The 19,962-nt window shown below is 45.1% G+C and overlaps 2 protein-coding genes and 1 pseudogene across 3 annotated transcripts; all 3 read right to left on the bottom strand.

Annotated features, from left to right (window-relative positions):
• Positions 1-5,916: 5,916 nt before the first annotated feature.
• LOC123038353 (uncharacterized) lies at positions 5,917-6,040 on the bottom strand (annotated as a pseudogene).
• Positions 6,041-6,876: 836 nt separating this feature from the next.
• On the bottom strand, positions 6,877-10,030 carry LOC123190337 (UV-B-induced protein At3g17800, chloroplastic). The gene is made up of 3 exons (XM_044602961.1): positions 9,690-10,030; positions 8,090-8,367; positions 6,877-7,922 (listed from the first exon to the last, which is right to left on the bottom strand). Exons 1-3 carry the CDS (start codon positions 9,780-9,782, stop codon positions 7,118-7,120), a joined length of 1,176 nt encoding a protein of 391 aa, XP_044458896.1. The 5' UTR covers positions 9,783-10,030; the 3' UTR covers positions 6,877-7,117.
• Positions 10,031-13,163: 3,133 nt separating this feature from the next.
• LOC123190338 (protein AE7) lies at positions 13,164-16,757 on the bottom strand. 2 transcript variants are annotated; one of them, XM_044602963.1, is made up of 6 exons: positions 16,664-16,757; positions 14,935-15,100; positions 14,716-14,821; positions 14,521-14,620; positions 13,731-13,776; positions 13,164-13,633 (listed from the first exon to the last, which is right to left on the bottom strand). In XM_044602963.1, the coding sequence occupies exons 2-6, from the start codon at positions 15,050-15,052 to the stop codon at positions 13,533-13,535; spliced, it is 471 nt and encodes a 156-aa protein (XP_044458898.1). In that variant the 5' UTR covers positions 15,053-15,100; positions 16,664-16,757; the 3' UTR covers positions 13,164-13,532. The 2 variants fall into 2 exon arrangements, with proteins under 2 accessions (XP_044458898.1, XP_044458897.1); XM_044602962.1 differs by lacking the exon at positions 16,664-16,757 and adding an exon at positions 16,275-16,632.
• Between the last annotated feature and the right edge of the window lie 3,205 nt (positions 16,758-19,962).

Below are 19,962 nucleotides of genomic sequence, written 5' to 3'. Positions count from 1 at the left end.
TTAATGAGGGATCATCTTATTTACTACCGTCGTTCTAAGCAAATAAGATGCAAAAGCATGATAAACATCACATGCAATCAAAAGGTGACATGATATGGCCATCATCACTTTGCTCCTTTTGATCTCCATCTTCGGGGCTCCATGATCATCATCGTCACCGGCATGACACCATGATCTCCATCATCATGATCTCCATCATCGTGTCTCCATGAAGTTGCCTCGCCAACTATTACTTCTACTACTACAGCTAACGGTTAGCAATAAAGTAAAGTAATTACATGACGTTTATGTTGACACGCAGGTCATAAATAAATTAAGACAACTCCTATGGCTCCTGCCGGTTGTCATACTCATCGACATGCAAGTCGTGATTCCTATTACAAGAACATGATCAATCTCATACATCACATATATCATTCATCACATCCTTTTGGCCATATCACATCACATAGCATACCCTGCAAAAACAAGTTAGACGTCCTCTAATTGTTGTTTGCATGTTTTACGTGGCTGCTATGGGTTTCTAGCAAGAACGTTTCTTACCTACGCAAAAACCACAACGTGATATGCCAATTGCTATTTACCCTTCATAAGGACCCTTTTCATCGAATCCGATCCGACTAAAGTGGGAGAGACAGACACCCGCTAGCCACCTTATGCAACTAGTGCATGTCAGTCGGTGGAACCAGTCTCACGTAAGAGTACGTGTAAGGTCGGTCCAGGCCGCTTCATCCCACAATGCCACCGAATCAAGATTGGACTAGTAACGGTAAGCATATTGAACAAAATCAACGCTCGCAACTACTTTGTGTTCTACTCGTGCATAGAAACTACGCATAAACCTGGCTCTGATACCACCATTGGGGAACGTAGCAATAATTCAAAATTTTCCTACATGTCACCAAGATCAATCTATGGAGTCATCTAGCAACGAGGGAGGAGTGGATCTACATACCCTTGTAGATCGCGCGCGGAAGCGTTCAAGAGAACGGGGTTGATGGAGTCGTACTCGTCGTGATCCAAATCACCGATGATCCTAGCGCCGAACGGACGGCACCTCCGCGCTCAACACACATACGGAGCAGCGACGTCTCCTCCTTCTTGATCCAGCAAGGGGGGAGGAGAGGTTGATGGAGATCCAGCAGCACGACAGCGTGGTGGTGGAAGTAGCGGGATTCCAACAGGGCTTCGCCAAGCGCTGCGGGAGGAGGAATATGTGTCATGGGAGGGAGAGGGAGGCGCCAGGACTTAGGTTTGGTTTCCCTCCCTTTCCCCCACTATATATAGGGCCAAGGGAGGGGGGGCGCAGCCTTTGGCCCTTCCTCCAAGGAAGGGTGCGGCCAGGGAGGAGTCCCTCCTCCCCAAGGCACCTCGGAGGTGCCTTCCCCCTTTAGGACTCTTCCTTTCCCCTTTCTCTTGGCGCATGGGCCTCTTGGGGCTGGTGCCCTTGGCCCATATAGGCCAAGGCGCACCCCCTACAGCCCATGTGGCCCCCCGGGGCAGGTGGCCCCACCCGGTGGACCCCCGGGACCCTTCCGGTGGTCCCGGTACAATACTGATGACCCCGAAACTTGTCCCGATGGCCGAAATAGCACTTACTATATATAAATCTTTACCTCCGGACCATTCCGGAACTCCTTGTGACGTTCGGGATCTCATCCGGGACTCCGAACAACTTTCGGGTTACCGCATACTAATATCTCTATAACCCTAGCGTCACAGAACCTTAAGTGTGTAGACCCTACGGGTTCGGGAGACATGCAGACATGACCGAGATGACTCTCCGGTCAATAACCAACAGCGGGATCTGGATACCCATGTTGGCTCCCACATGTTCCACGATGATCTCATCGGATGAACCACGATGTCAAGGACTTAATCAATCCCGTATACAATTCCCTTTGTCTAGCGGTACAATACTTGCCTGAGATTCGATCGTCGGTATCCCGATACCTTGTTCAATCTCGTTACCGGCAAGTCTCTTTACTCGTTCCGTAACACATCATCCCATGATCAACTCCTTGATCACATTGTGCACATTATGATGATGTCCTACCGAGTGGGCCCAGAGATACCTCTCTGTTTACACGGAGTGACAAATCCCAGTCTCGATTCGTGCCAACCCAACAGACACTTTCGGAGATACCTGTAGTGTACCTTTATGGCCACCCAGTTACGTTGTGACGTTTGGCACACCCAAAGCACTCCTACGGTATCCGGGAGTTGCACAATCTCATGGTCTAAGGAAATGATACTTGACATTAGAAAAGCTTTAGCATACGAACTACATGATCTTGTGCTAGGCTTAGGATTGGGTCTTGTCCATCACATCATTCTCCTAATGATGTGATCCTGTTATCAATGACATCCAATGTCCATGGTCAGGAAACCATAACCATCTATTGATCAACGAGCTAGTCAACTAGAGGCTTACTAGGGACATGGTGTTGTCTATGTATCCACACATGTATCTGAGTTTCCTATCAATACAATTCTAGCATGGATAATAAACGATTATCACGAACAAGGAAATATAATAATAATCAATTTATTATTGCCTCTAGGGCATATTTCCAACACCTACGCCTTGATCCAGCAAGGGGAGAAGGAGAGGTTGGGGAAGACTCCATCCAGCAGCAGCACGACGGCGTGGTGGTGGTGGAGGGGCGTGGTACTCCAGCAGGGCTTCGCCAAGCACCGCAAGAGACGAGGAGGGAGAGGGGTAGGGCTGCGCCAAGAAGGAGATGTTCTCTTGTCTATGGCAGCCCAAAACCTCAAGTATATATAGGGGGAGGGGAGGGGCTGCGCCCCCACCTAGGTTTCCACCCCTAGGGGTGGCGGCCAGCCCTAGATCCCATCTAGGGGCGGCCAAGGGGGAGAGAGGGGGGGCGCACCACTAGGTGGGCCTTAGGCCCATCTGAGCCTAGGGTTTCCCCTTTTTCCATTCTCTCTTCGCCTTGGGCCCTGGTGGGGGGCGCACCAGCCCACCTGGGGCAGGTCCCCTCCCACACTTGGCCCATGCAGCCCTCCGGGGCTGGTGGCCCCACTTGGTGGACCACCGGGACCCTCCCGGTGGTCCCGGTACATTACGGATAAAACCCGAAACTTTTCCGGCGACCAAAACAGGACTTCCCATATATAAATCTTTACCTCCGGACCATTCTGAAACTCCTCGTGATGTCCGGGATCTCATCCGGGACTCCGAACAACATTCGGTAACCACGTATATCTATTCCCTATAACCCTAGCGTCATCGAACCTTAAGTGTGTAGACCCTACGGGTTCGGGAACCATGCAGACATGACCGAGACAACTCTCCGGCCAATAACCAACAGCGGGATCTGGATACCCATGTTGGCTCCCACATGTTCCACGATGATCTCATCGGATGAACCACGATGTCAAGGATTCAATCAATCCCGTATACAATTCCCTTTGTCTAGCGGTACGATACTTGCCCGAGATTCGATCATCGGTATCTCGATACCTTGTTCAATCTCATTACCGGCAAGTCTCTTTACTCGTTCCGTAACACATCATCCCGTGATCAACTCCTTGGTCACATTGTGCACATTATGATGATGTCCTACCGAGTGGGCCCAGAGATACCTCTCTGTTACACGGAGTGACAAATCCCAGTCTCGATTCGTGCCAACCCAACAGACACTTTCGGAGATACCTGTAGTGTACCTCTATAGCCACCCAGTTACGTTGTGACGTTTGGCACACCCAAAGCATTCCTACGGTATCCGGGAGTTGCACAGTCTCATGGTCTAAGGAAATGATACTTGACATTAGAAAAGCTTTAGCATACGAACTACACGATCTTTGTGCTAGGCTTAGGATTGGGTCTTGTCCATCACATCATTCTCCTAATGATGTGATCCCATTATCAACGACATCCAATGTCCATGGTCAGGAAACCGTAACCATCTATTGATCAACGAGCTAGTCAACTAGAGGCTTACTAGGGACATTGTGTTGTCTATGTATCCACACATGTATCTGAGTTTCCTATCAATACAATTCTAGCATGGATAATAAACGATTATCATGAACAAGGAAATATAATAATAACCAATTTATTATTGCCTCTGGGGCATATTTCCAACAGGAAATATAATAATAACCAATTTATTATTGCCTCTAGGGCATATTTCCAACACGAGGCCCATGTACCCTTTTGCCCCCGAGACTATATATACTCTTCTCCTACATACGTTATAGGGTTAGCAAAGTAGTAGCTCATTTGAGAAGCTTTGCTCTTCACTTGATCCCTTCTCCATCGGAGTTCACGACCTCTATGGAGAAGATCCCCAAAGTGGATTCAAGACACCTCACGGGAAGACCCCCCTCAAGAATTTCTCACGGAGAAGAACTTGCTACTTGTATCGTCCCTTGTAGATCATGGATCGTGTATCTCTTTGTGTTTTGAGGATCTAGCACATGTGTAATCGAATCTTGTTGGCTTGAGTGATTTCTCCCGTGTTTTCCCCTTTGTGTTCCTCGTGTTCCTTGCGGGATTTGCTCCAATCGTGAAAGATCGGGCATCTAGGGTTCTACCCTACATCAAGTTGTTAATGTGAATAACAAAAACTCTGTCATAGCCATTTTTGTGCATTCAATGTACTCTACGGATAAAGGAATACATAAACTTGAACATAATAAATTGAGAAATTGAAAGATTTCGTTGAAACTGTTTGTTTGAAAATTTTTCGAAAAGCTAATTATAGGTTCTTCTCTCTGTCAGAACAATAAGGCCATTATACTTATTACTAAACTTGTTGAAGAGATTAAATAGAACCAAGGTCTATCTTTTTTACCAGAGGTTAAATCGATCATCAAAAGAAGGATTAGGCCAAAATTAGGATACATTGTGAGGAAATGAAACTTCCATTGAAGAGAAGCAAATGAAACATTTTCATAAAAATTATAGAATCGAGAATGAATATTTCATTATGTACATGCCAGATCATGAATTAGTAACCGCATCCAATCTCCGAAAAGTCCCGATTGTTTTGATTTTTGAAATGGTATATTAACGGAATCCCCTAGTTGATCATGATCTTTGTTTTCTCTTTCTTTTTATTTTTATTTGTTTCGAGAAAGATATCGTCTGATTCTCCTTCTATTGATTCTTTCCGATCAAGATGTACGGATCCATGTGTCTACATACATAGATTTTATTCATGGATTAATACAAACGTGCAAGAGTTCTATTTGCCTCTACCATTCTATGAGTCGCTTCCTTTTTTTCGTATGGCACTCTCACTCCCTTTGGCAGCATCTACTAATCCGGAACTTAATTTAACGGTCATATTTTAACCCTGGATGCTTTTGGGATGCTTCTAATAACCAACGAATGGCAAGTGCTCTTCCTTGTTTAGATCATACTATTTCGATCGGAACGCATTCCCTGCTACCACAGATTGTGACGTCCACTCTCCCCTCGGGGAGATGGCACTAAGACAAATTTTAGACCTAAAGATTTAGATCGACTTGATTTTTAGTTTTTTACTAAATATTTATAGTTTGAATTAGTAGGGGGCGTGCGAACGCGTACCCCTGGTACCACAAATTATGACGTCCACTCTGTCCGTCCTAAATCCGGCATATCTCATAGTAGGGGTCCTAAGCTAGGTGTCTTGAAGCGATGGTAACATGGACACAAGATTTTACCCAGGTTCGGGCTCTCTTGAAGAGAAAACACCCTACGTCATGCTTTTGATTGTATTCATATGGAGAATAGTACAAAGTACATGTATCTATCACGAGATTGTTCTTTTTTTTTATAAACTTCTTCTCCTTTATTGACTAATCACCAAGTCGTGTGGAATATTCCTCGTATATCTCATGGGTTGCCTAAAGTGGCCCATTAATGAACCGTCATGGGTCCTCGACCCGATCCACCTAGTTGGACACCGTCAAACTCTCCCACAAAGGGAGATGGTAAACCGATGCTCCTCCAAAGTGCAATGGAGGACACTAGTTTAGGCCATGGGTCTTCTTAATCACCCATAGACCCCGACCAGGTAAGTGGTTAACTAGGCACTCCTCCATTCCGATTTATACCCTGAGGCTTCCTTTCGTCTCATCTGGACAGGCGATGTGGTACTATGTACCATCTTTACGCTAAATGTTTTTTTAGCAAAATCTATCAGCTAAATGTTGATTACGGTTGAGCGAGATCCTAGGCCCGTTGCTGGGTTGCTAATTAAAAGGCGAGCTGTCCAAACCTCCTTTTTTAAACCGATGGACCTTTTTTTTGAAATCGGTGAACTTTTTTATGTTTGTGAACTTTTTCAAAAATCGATGAACTTATGTCAATTTTTTTATTTGTTTTTCAAAATGGATGAACTTTTTTACAAAACAGATAAAAAATTTCAAATGGATGAACTATTTTTAAAATCCGTAAACCTTTCTAAATTTTATAAAAAAATTCATAAGTATTAAAAAACCGTACGGTTATTTTGTACAAGATCAACAATACAAAAAACAGCCGCGGCCCACTTGGGCGTGTCTGAGCGAACAAAGTGACTGCATGAGCGGTCAAGCGACCAGCAGCGCTTGTTGGGCCCGCCCATGACAGCGGCTACGTGAGCGCCAGGTTCCTAAACGGGCGCCTGAAGCGACGATTAGGATGTCCCGTTCATAAGCTATCGCCAGGGAGAAGTTGGGAATGAAGGTGCACAGAAAGCTGGAGAGAAAGACGCAAAAACTAAAAAAGGCTTTTTTACTAGCAGTATATACAACTGTTGTAAAGAGAATAATACTACTCCCTCCGATCCATATTATTTGTCTTACATTTGTCTGGATACGGATGTAATATGGATAGGAGGGGCATATCTAAAACAAGTAATTTGGGACGGAGGAGTATATCATAAGAAGAAACATTTTCCATTCCTCTGTTAAATTACAATCTGATCTGTGACTGTGAGGGGCCATGGAGCCATCAGCCATGGACAGTGACGGTTTGATTCGTGCCCCTTGGCTGCTGCTGATAGAGAGCAAACAAGAGCAAGAGCATCAGCTACACTGAAAAGGCATACCAGAGATGGACTGGATCCTACCCTATCAAATGCACAGAAACCCATTTCCAGATTAACAAAACGCACAATCAACTGTTAACAAAATGGTATTTGGATTCTACATGGCTCTCAGCCTCCCACAAAAAGGCCCCGAAACCAGCCGCCTCCAGGACAAGGTGCGTGAGCTCTGTAAACGTAAGCGTCAAAGTTTTACCATCTTTAGCGTTAACAGAGCCATCATCCAGCACTTTGATATCCGGCCGACCAAACAGAGCCTGCGTTTGCTTCTCTATCAGCGAGACCGATTCCTTGGACCTGATGGTAGCGTACCGTTGCAACGTATCGGCGTCCAGCCGCGAGACGTAGGACCTCAGCTTGTTTGGGTTTGTTTCCTCGTCCTCCTCCACATCAACCATCTCCCCATCAGGCGTCATCCGTACCAGGGACTCCATGTCCATGAATGGATTAGGCTTAATGTCTCTCTCCGTAAATAGTTTTTCGTTGAGGCTTGGTGGGAGCGTCTTCATGGTTTTCTCGAGTTGGAATCGCTCGTCCACCCTCTTGAGGAAGTAACCATACATGATGGATGCTGCGTAGAGCTTCCCGAGATTTAAGTTGCTGATCTCAACAACGGTATCTAGTGGCGCTGCTGCCTGCTCCCCCATGATAAGGTTGAGATGGTTCTGTATCATCTCAAGAGCGTCTTGAGAGTGTATGTTTTGCAGCTTATACTCCTGGTTAGGCAACGAGGAGACGTCGCCTACAGGGCCACCTGATGATGATAATGCAGGTGTCATTTGTACGTCATTTTCCATGAACTTGAACAAAATCCAGCAGTAGATGATCTCTTCCAGGGTATTCTGTCTTTCCTTCTCTTTGACTTCTGCAATTCGCCTGTAGTTCAATTAGCATAACTCGTTAACTGATGCATTATTAATTGATATGAGTCAAACAGAATATCTAGTGTCTTCTCCTTTCTATAACATTTACATAGCAGATATGACACGAGACTATCTGTTGCTGATGTGCGGAAAACAATTCCTATAATTATTGATACTTACTTGTAAAGGAGGTCCTCGGGAACTTTTGCAGCCTTTTCCTTTTGGGCAATTTTCTCTGCTGTCAGGTTTTCAAGTTGTTGATCAACTGTTACAGGGATTAGGTGAGGCTGCGATTGCAGCATCTGCGCCAGAAGTTGACCACTTGGGGTTTCGAATTTAACTGGAGCGAGTTGTGTCTCGCCATCACCAGAATCCATCTTTGCTTTAACCTTTAAGCTCCTTGCTTGGTAATGATTGATTTGGAATCCAGCTTTAGAACGAGTGGTGCAAGGAAAGCCCTGTGAAACAAAGCAACATCATCCAGTTGACCCAAAAAAGCAATTGAAACTTGAACGGGGAGATATGCAACTCCAATATAATATCATGGTATTTCCCATTCAGCTAAGGAATTACTTCCTCTTTAAAATAATATAGGACGTTTTAGAGACTTGACATTGAAATGCAAATGCAGCACGGGTAAAATGAAGATATTAACTGAAAATACACGAGTTGAGCAGAACAGTTTGAGCAAGAGATAAGACAAAATTCGATAATCATCAGTCACCACGCAACGCGAAATAAAAATTTCAGATCACTTAAGTGTTGGGCACAATCAACCCTTAGCAAAAGTATCAGAAGTGAGCAGTTGAGCATAACAGGAGCATCAGAATACTTGTCGAAACCAGGTGCATAGAGTATAGATAATGTGAAATGATAGAAACTCTTGTAAATAAATAAATGAAAAGAGTTAATGTTACGTTCATAGGCATCATGAACAATTTAAAAAACTAGGGCACATCTAGATGTGCTCTAGTTATTGCACATCTAAGTGAGTGAATCAAGCATAAAGAGAAAAAGAAAAAAGGAAAAAATATATTCACACGAATCTCAATGTAAGATCAATGACATATGACTTAGATGTGCAATACTTATGGCACATCTAGATGTGCTTTAGCAAAACTGTTTAAAAAAATGCAATACATCATATCGAATGCTATGGCACTCTAGGCAGGCGGCTACTGCCTCCGTTCATAAGTATAAGATGTTCTAACCTTTTCCTAAATCGGATGTATATAAGCATGTTTTAGTGTGTTTGTTCACTCTTTTCGGTCCGTATGTAGTCCATATTGAAATATCCAAACTAACTTATGTTTGTGAACGGAGGGAGCACATAACAATTCCGTGAGCTTTTTCAAGAACAAAAGCAAAATTCAGGCATGCTTCTTGTTCAGGGTTTCACCACGTACTGGTGCCATTTCCGCTGGATAAAGTCTGAATTCAAGATGAAGATTAACTAAACTAACACGCATGCTTGCCCAAACACGCCGACAGCTAAACGCCACAGCTATTGTGCATGAGCAAGCGCGTGAGGCAAGTCGTTACGCGCCCTGAAACCGGACGCCACACACTTCCGACAGCACACAAACCTCGGCGCGGCGCGGCGCTGCTCAGATGCGCGGTTACAGTTCACAGAAGCAAGGCAAATGCACGCAGAGGTGCAGGGACAACCGGTCGAGCATCAGGCCATCCGGCAACCACGAGTTGGATCCCACTTGAGTGCCTGGGAATAGGAAACGGGCGACGGGGGCGCCGTCGGGAGGCGGGCGAGGAGGAGGCGTACCTTGCGGAGGCGCCCGTAGCGCGGCCTGGCGAGGGGGGAGCATGAGGGGGACGGGGAGGCGAGGAGCAGCGCCGCGTCGGCCCACGCCGACATGGTGGCGCGCGCGGAGAGGGGCGGGCGACGAAGGGGAGGGAAGAGGGATTCCGTCCGCTGTTTGGGCTCCGGAGATTTTGTTGGCAGGTTGCAGCGGAGTGAGACCGAGACGGGGCGGGGCAGTGGAGAGGAGACTGGAGATGGAGAGCACGGCGCTGATCTTTTTCTATCTGGAGCGGAGTGCGCAGCTCTTCCTTCCCTTTTCCTCCACTCCAAGCGAAACCAAGCGGGCGGGGGCGGCTGCCGTGAGCGTGCGGGACTGTTCGTAACTTTGTACGCCACACAAGTCTGGTTTTTAGGCATGGGCCACGCGTGGGCTCACGACTGGGCTAGCAGTGAAGCTTCCTTCAACGGAAGCAGCATGACAAAAAAGGATGAAGACCAACACAAAGATCTACCACTAAAAGCAAAAAAAAAACACAAAGATCTACCGCTCAAACAAAATGGTCGTGCTACGTGCCGGCCGCCGCCGGTCTTCGAGCTGTCCGATCTGACGCAACTCTCGGTCAAGCGTCGCCGTACTTTTGCGACAGAAGCCGTGTTGTGAGAACCCTTTTTGCAACACATATCTCGTTGTAGAAAATTTTGTACTAACAAAGATTGTGTTGCAGAGGCCTTGTTGTGGAATATTTTTTAGATTTTTTTCAACCGAGCTCTTGTTGTAGAGTACTTTTAAGATTTTTTTTTTGCAACCGAACTCTTGTTATAAATTTTTTTTGGCAACAAATGTCTTGTTGTTGCAGAAAGTCACTACGTTGCATTGCTTGAGGTCATGGCCTCGTGCCGGAGCTTCTCTGGTTGAGGAAGGGAGAAGGGGTGTTTGCGTATGCGATGAAGGTGATGGTGTAGGCGATGCAACATGGGGGCCAAACGTCATAGTTGGGCGACGGCCCGAAGCGGAGCTCTGGCGTGCGCGCTCGAGCGGCCATGGGCACTGGTTATGGACACAGAAAGACAGGGAAAGAAGACCTCGTCGACGTGTGATGGCCCACAAGTATAGGGGATCAATCGTAGTCCTTTCGATAAGTAAGAGTGTCGAACCTAACGAGGAGCAGAAGAAAATGACAAGTTGTTTTCAGCAAGATATTCTCTACAAACACTGAAATTATAAGTAACGAGTAGTTTGATAGCAAGATAATTTGTAAGGAGCTAGTAACGATAATAGTAACAAAAGTGTAGCAAGGTAGGCCAATCCTTTTGAGGCAAAGGACACGTCAAAACGGCCTTTTATGATAAGCAAAGTGTTCTTGAGGGTACACGTGAATTTCATCTAGTGACTTTCATCATGTTGGTTTGATTTGTGTCCGCTTCTTTAATAATTTGATATGTGGGTGGATCAGTGCTTAGGTGTTGTTCTTACTTGAACAAACCTCCTACTTATGATTAACCCCCTCGCAAGCATTCGCAACTACGAGAAATTATTAAGAATAAATTCTAATCATAGCATTAAACTTTTGGATCCAATCGGTCTCTTACGGAATATCGCATAAATTAGGGTTTAAGCTTATGTCACTCTCGCAACCCATCATCTAATAACTACTCCACAATGCATTCCCTTAGGCCCAAATATGTTGAAGTGTCATGTAGTCGACGTTCACATGATAGCACTAAGGAAATCACAACATACATACCATCAAAATATCGAACACATATAAAATTCACATAATTACTTGCAACAAGATTTCTCCTGTGACCTCAAGAACAAAAGTAACTACTCACAAATGATAATCATGCTCAAGATCAGAGGGGTATTAAATAGCATATTAGATCTGAAGATATAATCTTCCACCAAATAAACCATATAGTAATCAACTACAAGATGTAATCAACACTACTAGTCACCCACAAGTACCAATCTATAGTTTCGGTATAAAAATTGAACACGAGAGATGAACTAGGGTTTGAGAGAATATGGTGTTGTTGAAGATTTGATGGAGATTGCCCTCTCCAAGATGGGAGAGTTGTTGGTGATGATGATGACGATGATTTCCTCCTCCGGAAGAGAGGTTCCCCCAGCGAAATCGCTCTGCCGAAGGGCAAAATTGCTCATGCTCAAGTTCCGCCTCGAGACGCGACGCTTCGTCTCGAAAGTCCTTCTCTTATTTTTCTAGGTCAAAATGACTTATATACCATAAGATGGGCACCAGAGGTGGGCTGGGCTGAACACAACCCACCAGGGCGCGCCTGGGGTCTTGTGCTCACCAGGTGGCCCCCCTCCGATAGTTATTTTCCTCCTGAAGTTTCAACTCATTTGGAGTTGTGCAAAATAGGTAGCCTGGCGTAGCTTTTTCAGGTCTAGATTTCCAGCTGCCGAAATTCTCCCTCTTTATATGTACCTTGCAAATTATGAGAGAAAATGCATTAAAATTACTCCAAAAAGCATTATTATGTATAAAAATATTATAAATAACAGTAGATAAACATGATGCAAAATGGATGTTTCAACGTGTTTATGGGCAGCCTCGTCGGTGTTCTACCGACGACGAAGGTCGGAGTACGCATGGAGGCATTGGCTTCACGAGGAGCTCGGGAGAGCACGGGAGGTGACTGCTCACAGGGGGATCCAAATCCAAATCCCGCACCACATCACTTATTGCGGTGGGGAAGATTGCAACTATACCTGGCCATCTGTCGGGCCGGGCCTACCAAAGCCCGATGCAAAAAACCCAGGCCCGAGCCCGACCCAGCCCAGCCGTCGAGCCTAAAAATCAAGACCGAGCCCAGCCCATAGCGCTAAAAGCCTGTTGGGCCTTGGGCCGGGCCTCTTCGTTAACTCATGAATATGACAGGGGCCGGCCCAGCCTTGGGCTTGAAATCTAAGCCCAAGCCCGACCCATGGACACGGTCGGCCCGGGTCGGGTCGGACCGACCGGGCCGGGCTGCCCATGGCCAGGTTTAATTGTAACAAAGGCTCAATTGCAAAATCTAAACTAGGTAGTACGTTGCCCCCTGAGTCATATCATGTGACTAAAATCAGATACGACGGCCATGAATCATTTCCCCAAAAAAACCAACACAGATCTTTATAAAATCTAAAAAATAGAAAATCATTCTCTGCAAATATGATTGTGAAATAATGACCGAGGAAAAGAGTTACTGGACAGACAGCACGCGTCACCACACCTCCCTCAGCAGTGGTGCTCTTTTCTTTCTCTCCTCAGAGCATGAATTTTCTGACGAACCGCAAATCTGCCACGATAAACTAGCTAGATATGTAATACTCCTATGTTCCACCGGATTGTATTTGTGACATTGTCGTGGCTGAGGCCACTTAGATAATACGTACGTACAAGGCAGCGAGGTTGAATCTAAAAAAAAGCAGTGACGCTCTTTTATTTTATTCAGCAACTGAAGCATGACTAAAAAGGATAGAACATGAGGTTAAAAAAAGGATAAACATAGACCCTTCTCCGTAAACATGACAAAATTTTACAGCACGGACCACCACACTACATCCCTCGATGTACAATCAGCACCGTACAAAAACATAGCAGCACCCAGTTCCTCCAAGAAAAAAATAGCAGCACTCGACGACCTACATACTGGCACTACGATACGAGAGCTTAAGCGGCAGCAACGTTCTCAGAGAGGCGCAGGGCCTCAGAATTCATGCACACGTCCTGCGCCACCTAATTAAAGAATTCTTCTCAAACATCAATCAAAGTAATAATATGCTGAGTGGCATAGCATATGTAATCTCCTGTAGTCTGGGAATGTATCCACGCACTGGTTTCCAGTCCTACTCAGGTCTCAGCCGAGCGTCGGTGACAGGCACTCCTCCACTATGTCCAGCAGGTTTGAATTCTCCAGCGCGGCCGCGACGCGTTCTTTGTCACTCAGTTGCTTGTTCACTGGGAAAGAAGGGGGAAAAAACATACTGATATATTGTTCCGGGCAAAATAGTGTGGTAACTGTAAGGTATAAAAATGTATATCGTAGAACACATACCGGCAGCTTCAGTTGCATGTGATCCAGGCGTCAACCGTATGTCCACCTACATGGGTCAGAAATCAATACAATGTCTGATTGTTTTGAAGAAACTATGGGCAGTAATAGCTAATAAGCAGCAGAAAAGTATCAATTTCCCCGCACTGTCATTGACAGGAGCAAAATCCACCCTACCTAATTAGTCCTCAATAAATTTGCTTATGAAATACTTGGCATATATGTTAATGAATTACCATTGTTTCTAACCATTAATGATGCATTTACACCACACGTATCTGAAATTAGAAACTGCACTTATTGTGCCTCCAGAGTGTGTTTGCGGTATCTGAATTTTGAAGTAAAAACTTGTTCTATAATGGCAGTAGCAAGTTAAGGGCCAGTTCTTTTCGGGCTTATGTATGGCTGTGGAAATAAGCTGCCCCAAAATAAAACTTTAGGTTGGGTTTCTAGAAAAAAAATTAGGTTCTAGAATAAGCTGGGGAGGGGGTAGACAGCCAGCCATAAGCCCCAAAAGAACTGGCCCTAAGTGGTCTGACACAGATGGCTCATCTAGCTCAGTGTTTTAAGACTTCCTAAATTATAATAAATACACTGACATGTTAATTAAAATACCATGGCTTCAGCAACATATTAAGGCAGCTCGTTATTTTCTTCTCTTCTTTTCTTTTTAAGCAGTTCACAATTGAACTGATTGTTACTTTCTTCTCTTCTTTTCTCTTTTAAGCAGTTTACGATTAGTTGTGGAACTATAATAGCAGGAGTTCCTTTTTACCGCACACCAACAGCATACCTTGTAACGAGGTGGAAGACTCCGCATGAGCTTCACACGTAAGCAAAGGCCAATGATAGTGGCCATACTGCAATGCTCCACTGTTGGGGTGAAAGTAACCCTGAAACCAAAGCGACCAGGAATCCTCACGATTTAATTTCATTATGATTCCTGAATTGTAGCAGCCAAAGTTCCAATAGACAGATGCCAACTTACCTGACATGACTAAGTTCATCATTGATTTCGACTGAGTCTTCATTTACCACATTAAGGTCTTCCAATGAGTATGGATGTTCTGGGTCCTTTATGTCTCTAATATGATGTAAGAATGTTAAGGAGTACAAGGTAATTATGCTAACACGGTACCAGACAATAAAGTATAGCAAGAAAGCAAGCTACTAGATCCATATATAAAGGAAAAACAATAGAGGATATCAAATATTTCAAGCTGGTCTATGGCCTCTGGTGCATTTTCATCTATGTTTTCTGGTGCCTGCCGGATGCGCCTCTCCCTTTTCTCATGAATCACAGGGTTAGCATTTATCAACTCCATTACTATTTTCCCTCTGCAATGCTCTGATTGGAGAAGTCAGACAAACTCCTGCAAGTCAAAAGCATGAAAACTGTATCAACGGCATTATTAAATCCTTATTATGTCTTCACATTGCCCATCCTTTTGACAGTCAATTGCGAAATCACCCTATATGGCGGCAAACGCAAGATAAATTTATTGGAGCGTAAACCGGTACACGAAAAGATGGAAATATCCTCCTCCAGGAACATTGCTTCTCTGTGTTCTATGTTCTCTCTTCTATCCCTCTTAGGGTCTGTTTGGTTGACTGTAGATTCTGAAAAACCTGCTGTGAGCTGTGAGAAGGCTGATGTGTGCTCAGAACTATGGGACAGTTGAAAGTTGTTTGGTTGAGACAACTGTGAAACTATAGATTTGGTAGGAGTTGGCTGTAATGCCCCTGGACGCTGAAAGACTGTTTGTATGTTAATTGACCGTAAAGCAACAATATGTACACTGATTCACATTTCAATGGTCATATTGAAAGGGAAAAAAATGACAATATCGACAAGTTTTTTGAACTTCTTTTTAATATTGCATATGTATAGCTAATACAAATAGAAACTTATGCCATATATTATTACAAGACCACACAAAATACATGGTTCACATGATTATGTTCTCCGTCAACATAGCTAACCTATCGTCCTCTTGCACAACAAGAATCAGCTATCCTACCAGAAATATTTTTCCAGACTTTCCTATTGAAATAACCTAAGGGTCTGTTCCCATCAGTAACCTCTAATTTGCAAATATCAACGAATTTCTTCACATGTACATCATCCCAAACCACCATGTCGACCAGTACTTCAAGCAAGCAAAATTCTATCCGGTATGAAGCACAATTTAAATATCTACCATGCTACAATCTAGAACATCACCATTCACATCTACAAAGTACAAGAAAATAGAAGAAAATTCCATACTAGCATTTTCACAAATACCTAGCAAGCGAACTCCATTGCAAGGAAATACAGCTATGCAATCAATAGTGTATGGTCACAATGTTCAGTCCATAGCATTCATCAACTTCCATGCATAGCAACTACACAATGTCGACCACGCAAAAAAATCAGAAAAAAAAATGAAGAAAAAGGAATAGAGCGATGGTACAGGAGGGGAGGGATGGAAGAGGGAGGGAGGGGGGGAGGAAGGATTGGGGGGGGGGGGGGGGGGGGCAGGGAGGGGGGATTAGAGAGAGGACCTCTCCTCTGGTCGGCGGTGCAGGAGAGGGCCGGACGGGCCGGAAGGCTGGAGGGCCAGAGGCAGGGGACGGGAGGGGCGGAGGTACTGGACGGCGGGACGGGCGGGGAACACCGCGGAGGGCGCGCCGGCGGAGGGCCTGCCGGAGGGGCGGCGGCTGCAGTAACCCTAGCTTTGTGCGGGGGCGGGGAGCTCTGGCTGCTTCGCTGGCTGGGGCCGCACGAGCGTGCGACGGTGCGAGGCTGAGAGGTGCGAGCTCTAGGTCAGGAGTTGGTGACGCGGACGCCAGCTTCGTGCTCAACGAAATCCCACAAACAGCGGAGCACGTCCCCAATTACGGCCCTCTAAACATAGCGAACGGGTCGGCCGAGGGAGAGGAAAGGAGCTCACCGAGGAAACCCAGCGAACGACGGGCGGCGGGCGGCGTTCTGTGCTCGTCGAGGTTACTCGCGTCGGGGGAACAACCAGTTTTTTCTTCTTTTTTTTGACGGAAGGGTGTATGTGTTCAAGTCCAACTTCTCTTTCGGTCCGAGTTGACCGGGCTGGCCGGCTGAGCGGGCCGGCCCGGGATAGGCCATTCCGCCTTTGTCAGCAAAAAACAAAGTGTCTTAGAAAAAGCAAAAAAAAAAGGAAGAGGAGAGGAAATCACCAAAAATGCTAGACTTACAAAGAAATACGGGGTTTTACAGACTGTTTTCATCCACTAACCAATCATGAACTTGCCCCTGCCCTGATTTTCAGGGGGTGGGCTGGCTCCATCAACTATTGACCAATCACAAACACACAAGTTAATCCCTCCCTGTAAAACCCTATAAGTTACCGTACGTGTACCATTGCCGGGAAATCACACACGAAGGCTTTGCTCTCTGCCCTGGCGATGAGAGAGAGAGAAACGGTGGTTCCTACCTTCCTTTGGACGGCAGCGAGGCGATGATCTCCACCCTCTCTGTCTGTTGTTCCGGTGGTTGGTGGAGGGGGTGAGCTCCCATTTCTCTTTCAATTGATCCATTTTAGTGTCTCGTCTTTGTTTGATACCACGTCGCTTTGGTGTGGTTGGTGCTCCATCGAATAAGGTGGTTCTTTATCTCTCCTCACCATGATGACATTCTCTCTGAAGGCACCGCTGAGCTGATGGCCCCGTCTGCTTGCTGTTCGTTTGGAGCGGTGGGCTTTTTATGTTTTCTTGTGTCAGCACTGGCAAGTGGGATATATTGGTGTTGATTTAAGGTTGGTGGTCCGACGGTAGTGGATCTGGCGTCTTTCCCTAACAACAACGGTAGGATGCGTCAAATCTGGATCAGTGTTAAAACTGGATCCAGGTTGGCGGCGAAACCGTCCTCAATCGTGGCGCCACATCGCCAAGTGTCTATTTTGCAGGTTCGGTCTTCAGCTCTCAACGCCTTCAAGGCTATGGCACGGGATTTCAATTTGCTGGTATTCTGTCTCTTCCCCCAGTGTGCGTCTCGGCGATCGATGGTGGTTTTAAGATCTGGTTGATCATAGGGACACCAAGGGACTTATTTGTAATATATTTTTTGGATTTCTTTCTGCATAGTTTCTGGACACCCACCATGTCCTAGTCTTTTCTGGTAGTTTTCACATGTATGTGTGGTTGTATTTTGTTTAATGGTTAATATAATGTTGCAGTTAAAAAATCTTGCCTGAACCTGCCCGTCGCACGCACACAGTGAGCAAGCTGGACATCCCTGGAACCCTGCTAGTCAACCGAATGTGCTCGGCCCCTCTCCATCTTCCCATAGTCCCCCACATTATTCAATATTGCAAAGTCTCCTACCTTCCCTAAAAAAGCAAGGGCTCCTGCCAATTGGACTCTCAACAAGGACATGAAAAGGGGGAGTGGAAGTAGAATGGGAGGACACCTGAACCTCGTCTGCTATGGTGCATCTCGTGTTGTCGATGGCACCGGTGGAGTGCTATTTCTTCAGTTTGCGTTGGTCTTTCCCTTAAAGAGGAAAGAATGATGCAGCAAAGTAGAGATAAGTATTTCCCTCAGTTTGAAAACCAAGGTATCAATCCAGTGGGAGACAACGCACAAATCATTGAATACCTGCACAAATAATCAAACAACTTGCACCCAGTGCGATAAAGGGGCTGTCAATCCCTTCGCGGTTACTTGCAAAAGTGAGATCTGATAGAGATAGATAAACGATAAGGTAAATATTTTTTGGTATTTTTGGTTTATAGATCGGAAAGTAAAAGATTGCAAAAAGAATAGATCGAAAATTAATATTGTAGATCGGAAAGTTATATGATGGAAAATAAAACGGGGGGCATAGAGGCTTCTCTCAAGATAGCAAATAATACGATGGGTGAACAAATTACTGACGATCAGTTGATAGAAAAGCGCAAAGTTATGACGATATCTAAAGCAATGATCATGAATATAGGCATCACGTCCGTGTCAAGTAGACCGAAACGATTCTACATCTACTACTATTACTCCACACATCGACCGCTATCCAGCATGCATCTAGAGTATTACATTCATAAAGAACGAAGTAACGCATTAAGTAAGATGACATGATGTAGAGGAATTAACTCAAGCAATATGATGAAAACCCTATTTTTTTATCATCGATGGCAACAATACAATATGTGCCTTGCTACCCCTACTGTCACTGGGAAAGGACACCGCAAAATTGAACCCAAAGCTAAGCACTTCTCCCATTGCAAGAAAAACCAATCTAGCTGGCCAAACCAAACCGACAGTTCGAAGAGAATTACAAAGATATCAAATCATGCATATAAGAATTCAGAGAAGATTCAAATAATATTCATATATAAGTTGATCATAAATCCATAATTCATCGGATCTCGGCAAACACATCGCAAAAAAGTATTACATCGAATAGATCTCCAAGAACATCCAGGAGAACATGGTATCGAGAATCAAAGAGCGAGAAGAAGCCATCTAGCTACTCGCTATGGAGGTCTGTGGTAAACTACTCACGCTTCATCGGAAGGGCAATATAGTTGATGTAGAAGCCCTTCGTGATCGAATCCCCCTCCGGCAGGGTGCAGGAAAAGGTCCCTAGATGGGATCTCACGGGTACAGAAGGTTGCGGTGGTGGAAAAGTATTTTCGTGGATGCCTCTAGTGGTTTGGGTATATATGGGAATATATAGGCGAAAGAATTAGGTCAGGAGGTGCACAAGGGGCCCACAAAGGGTGGGGGCACGCCCTCCGTCTTTGTGGCCGCCTCGTGGCTCCTCCGACTTCATCTCCAAGTCTCCTGGTTGTCTTCTGGTCCAAGAAAAATCATCGCGAAGGTTTTATTACGTTTGGACTCCGTTTGGTATATTCCTTTTATGCGGAACTCAAAAATAGAAGAAAAAAAACAGGAACTGGCACTGGGCTCTAGGTTAATAGGTTAGTCCCAAAAATAATATAAAATAGCATTTATCCAAAACAGATAATATAATAGCATGGAACAAAAAAGATTATAGATACATTGGAGATGTATCATGGAGATGGGGCGTCTAGGAAGGCGTGGGGTCAAGCAAGTGAGTCACACAACCCCTAGCACATGTTCCTCTATGTTGAGGGCATCCTTTAAGCCCGACCATTTTTCTCCCCTTTTGTATTGGTTGTCTTGCGTCGGATGGCTGTTTATCAAAAATATAGGTCTTCGAAAAGTCATAAGACCATGTGAAGGGGTTGAAGATCAA

Source organism: Triticum aestivum, chromosome 2A (assembly GCF_018294505.1).
Source record: "Triticum aestivum cultivar Chinese Spring chromosome 2A, IWGSC CS RefSeq v2.1, whole genome shotgun sequence".
NCBI lineage: Eukaryota > Viridiplantae > Streptophyta > Magnoliopsida > Poales > Poaceae > Triticum > Triticum aestivum.
The sequence above is the reverse complement of the archived record's forward strand: the minus strand, read 5'-3'. Positions and strand labels throughout refer to the sequence as shown.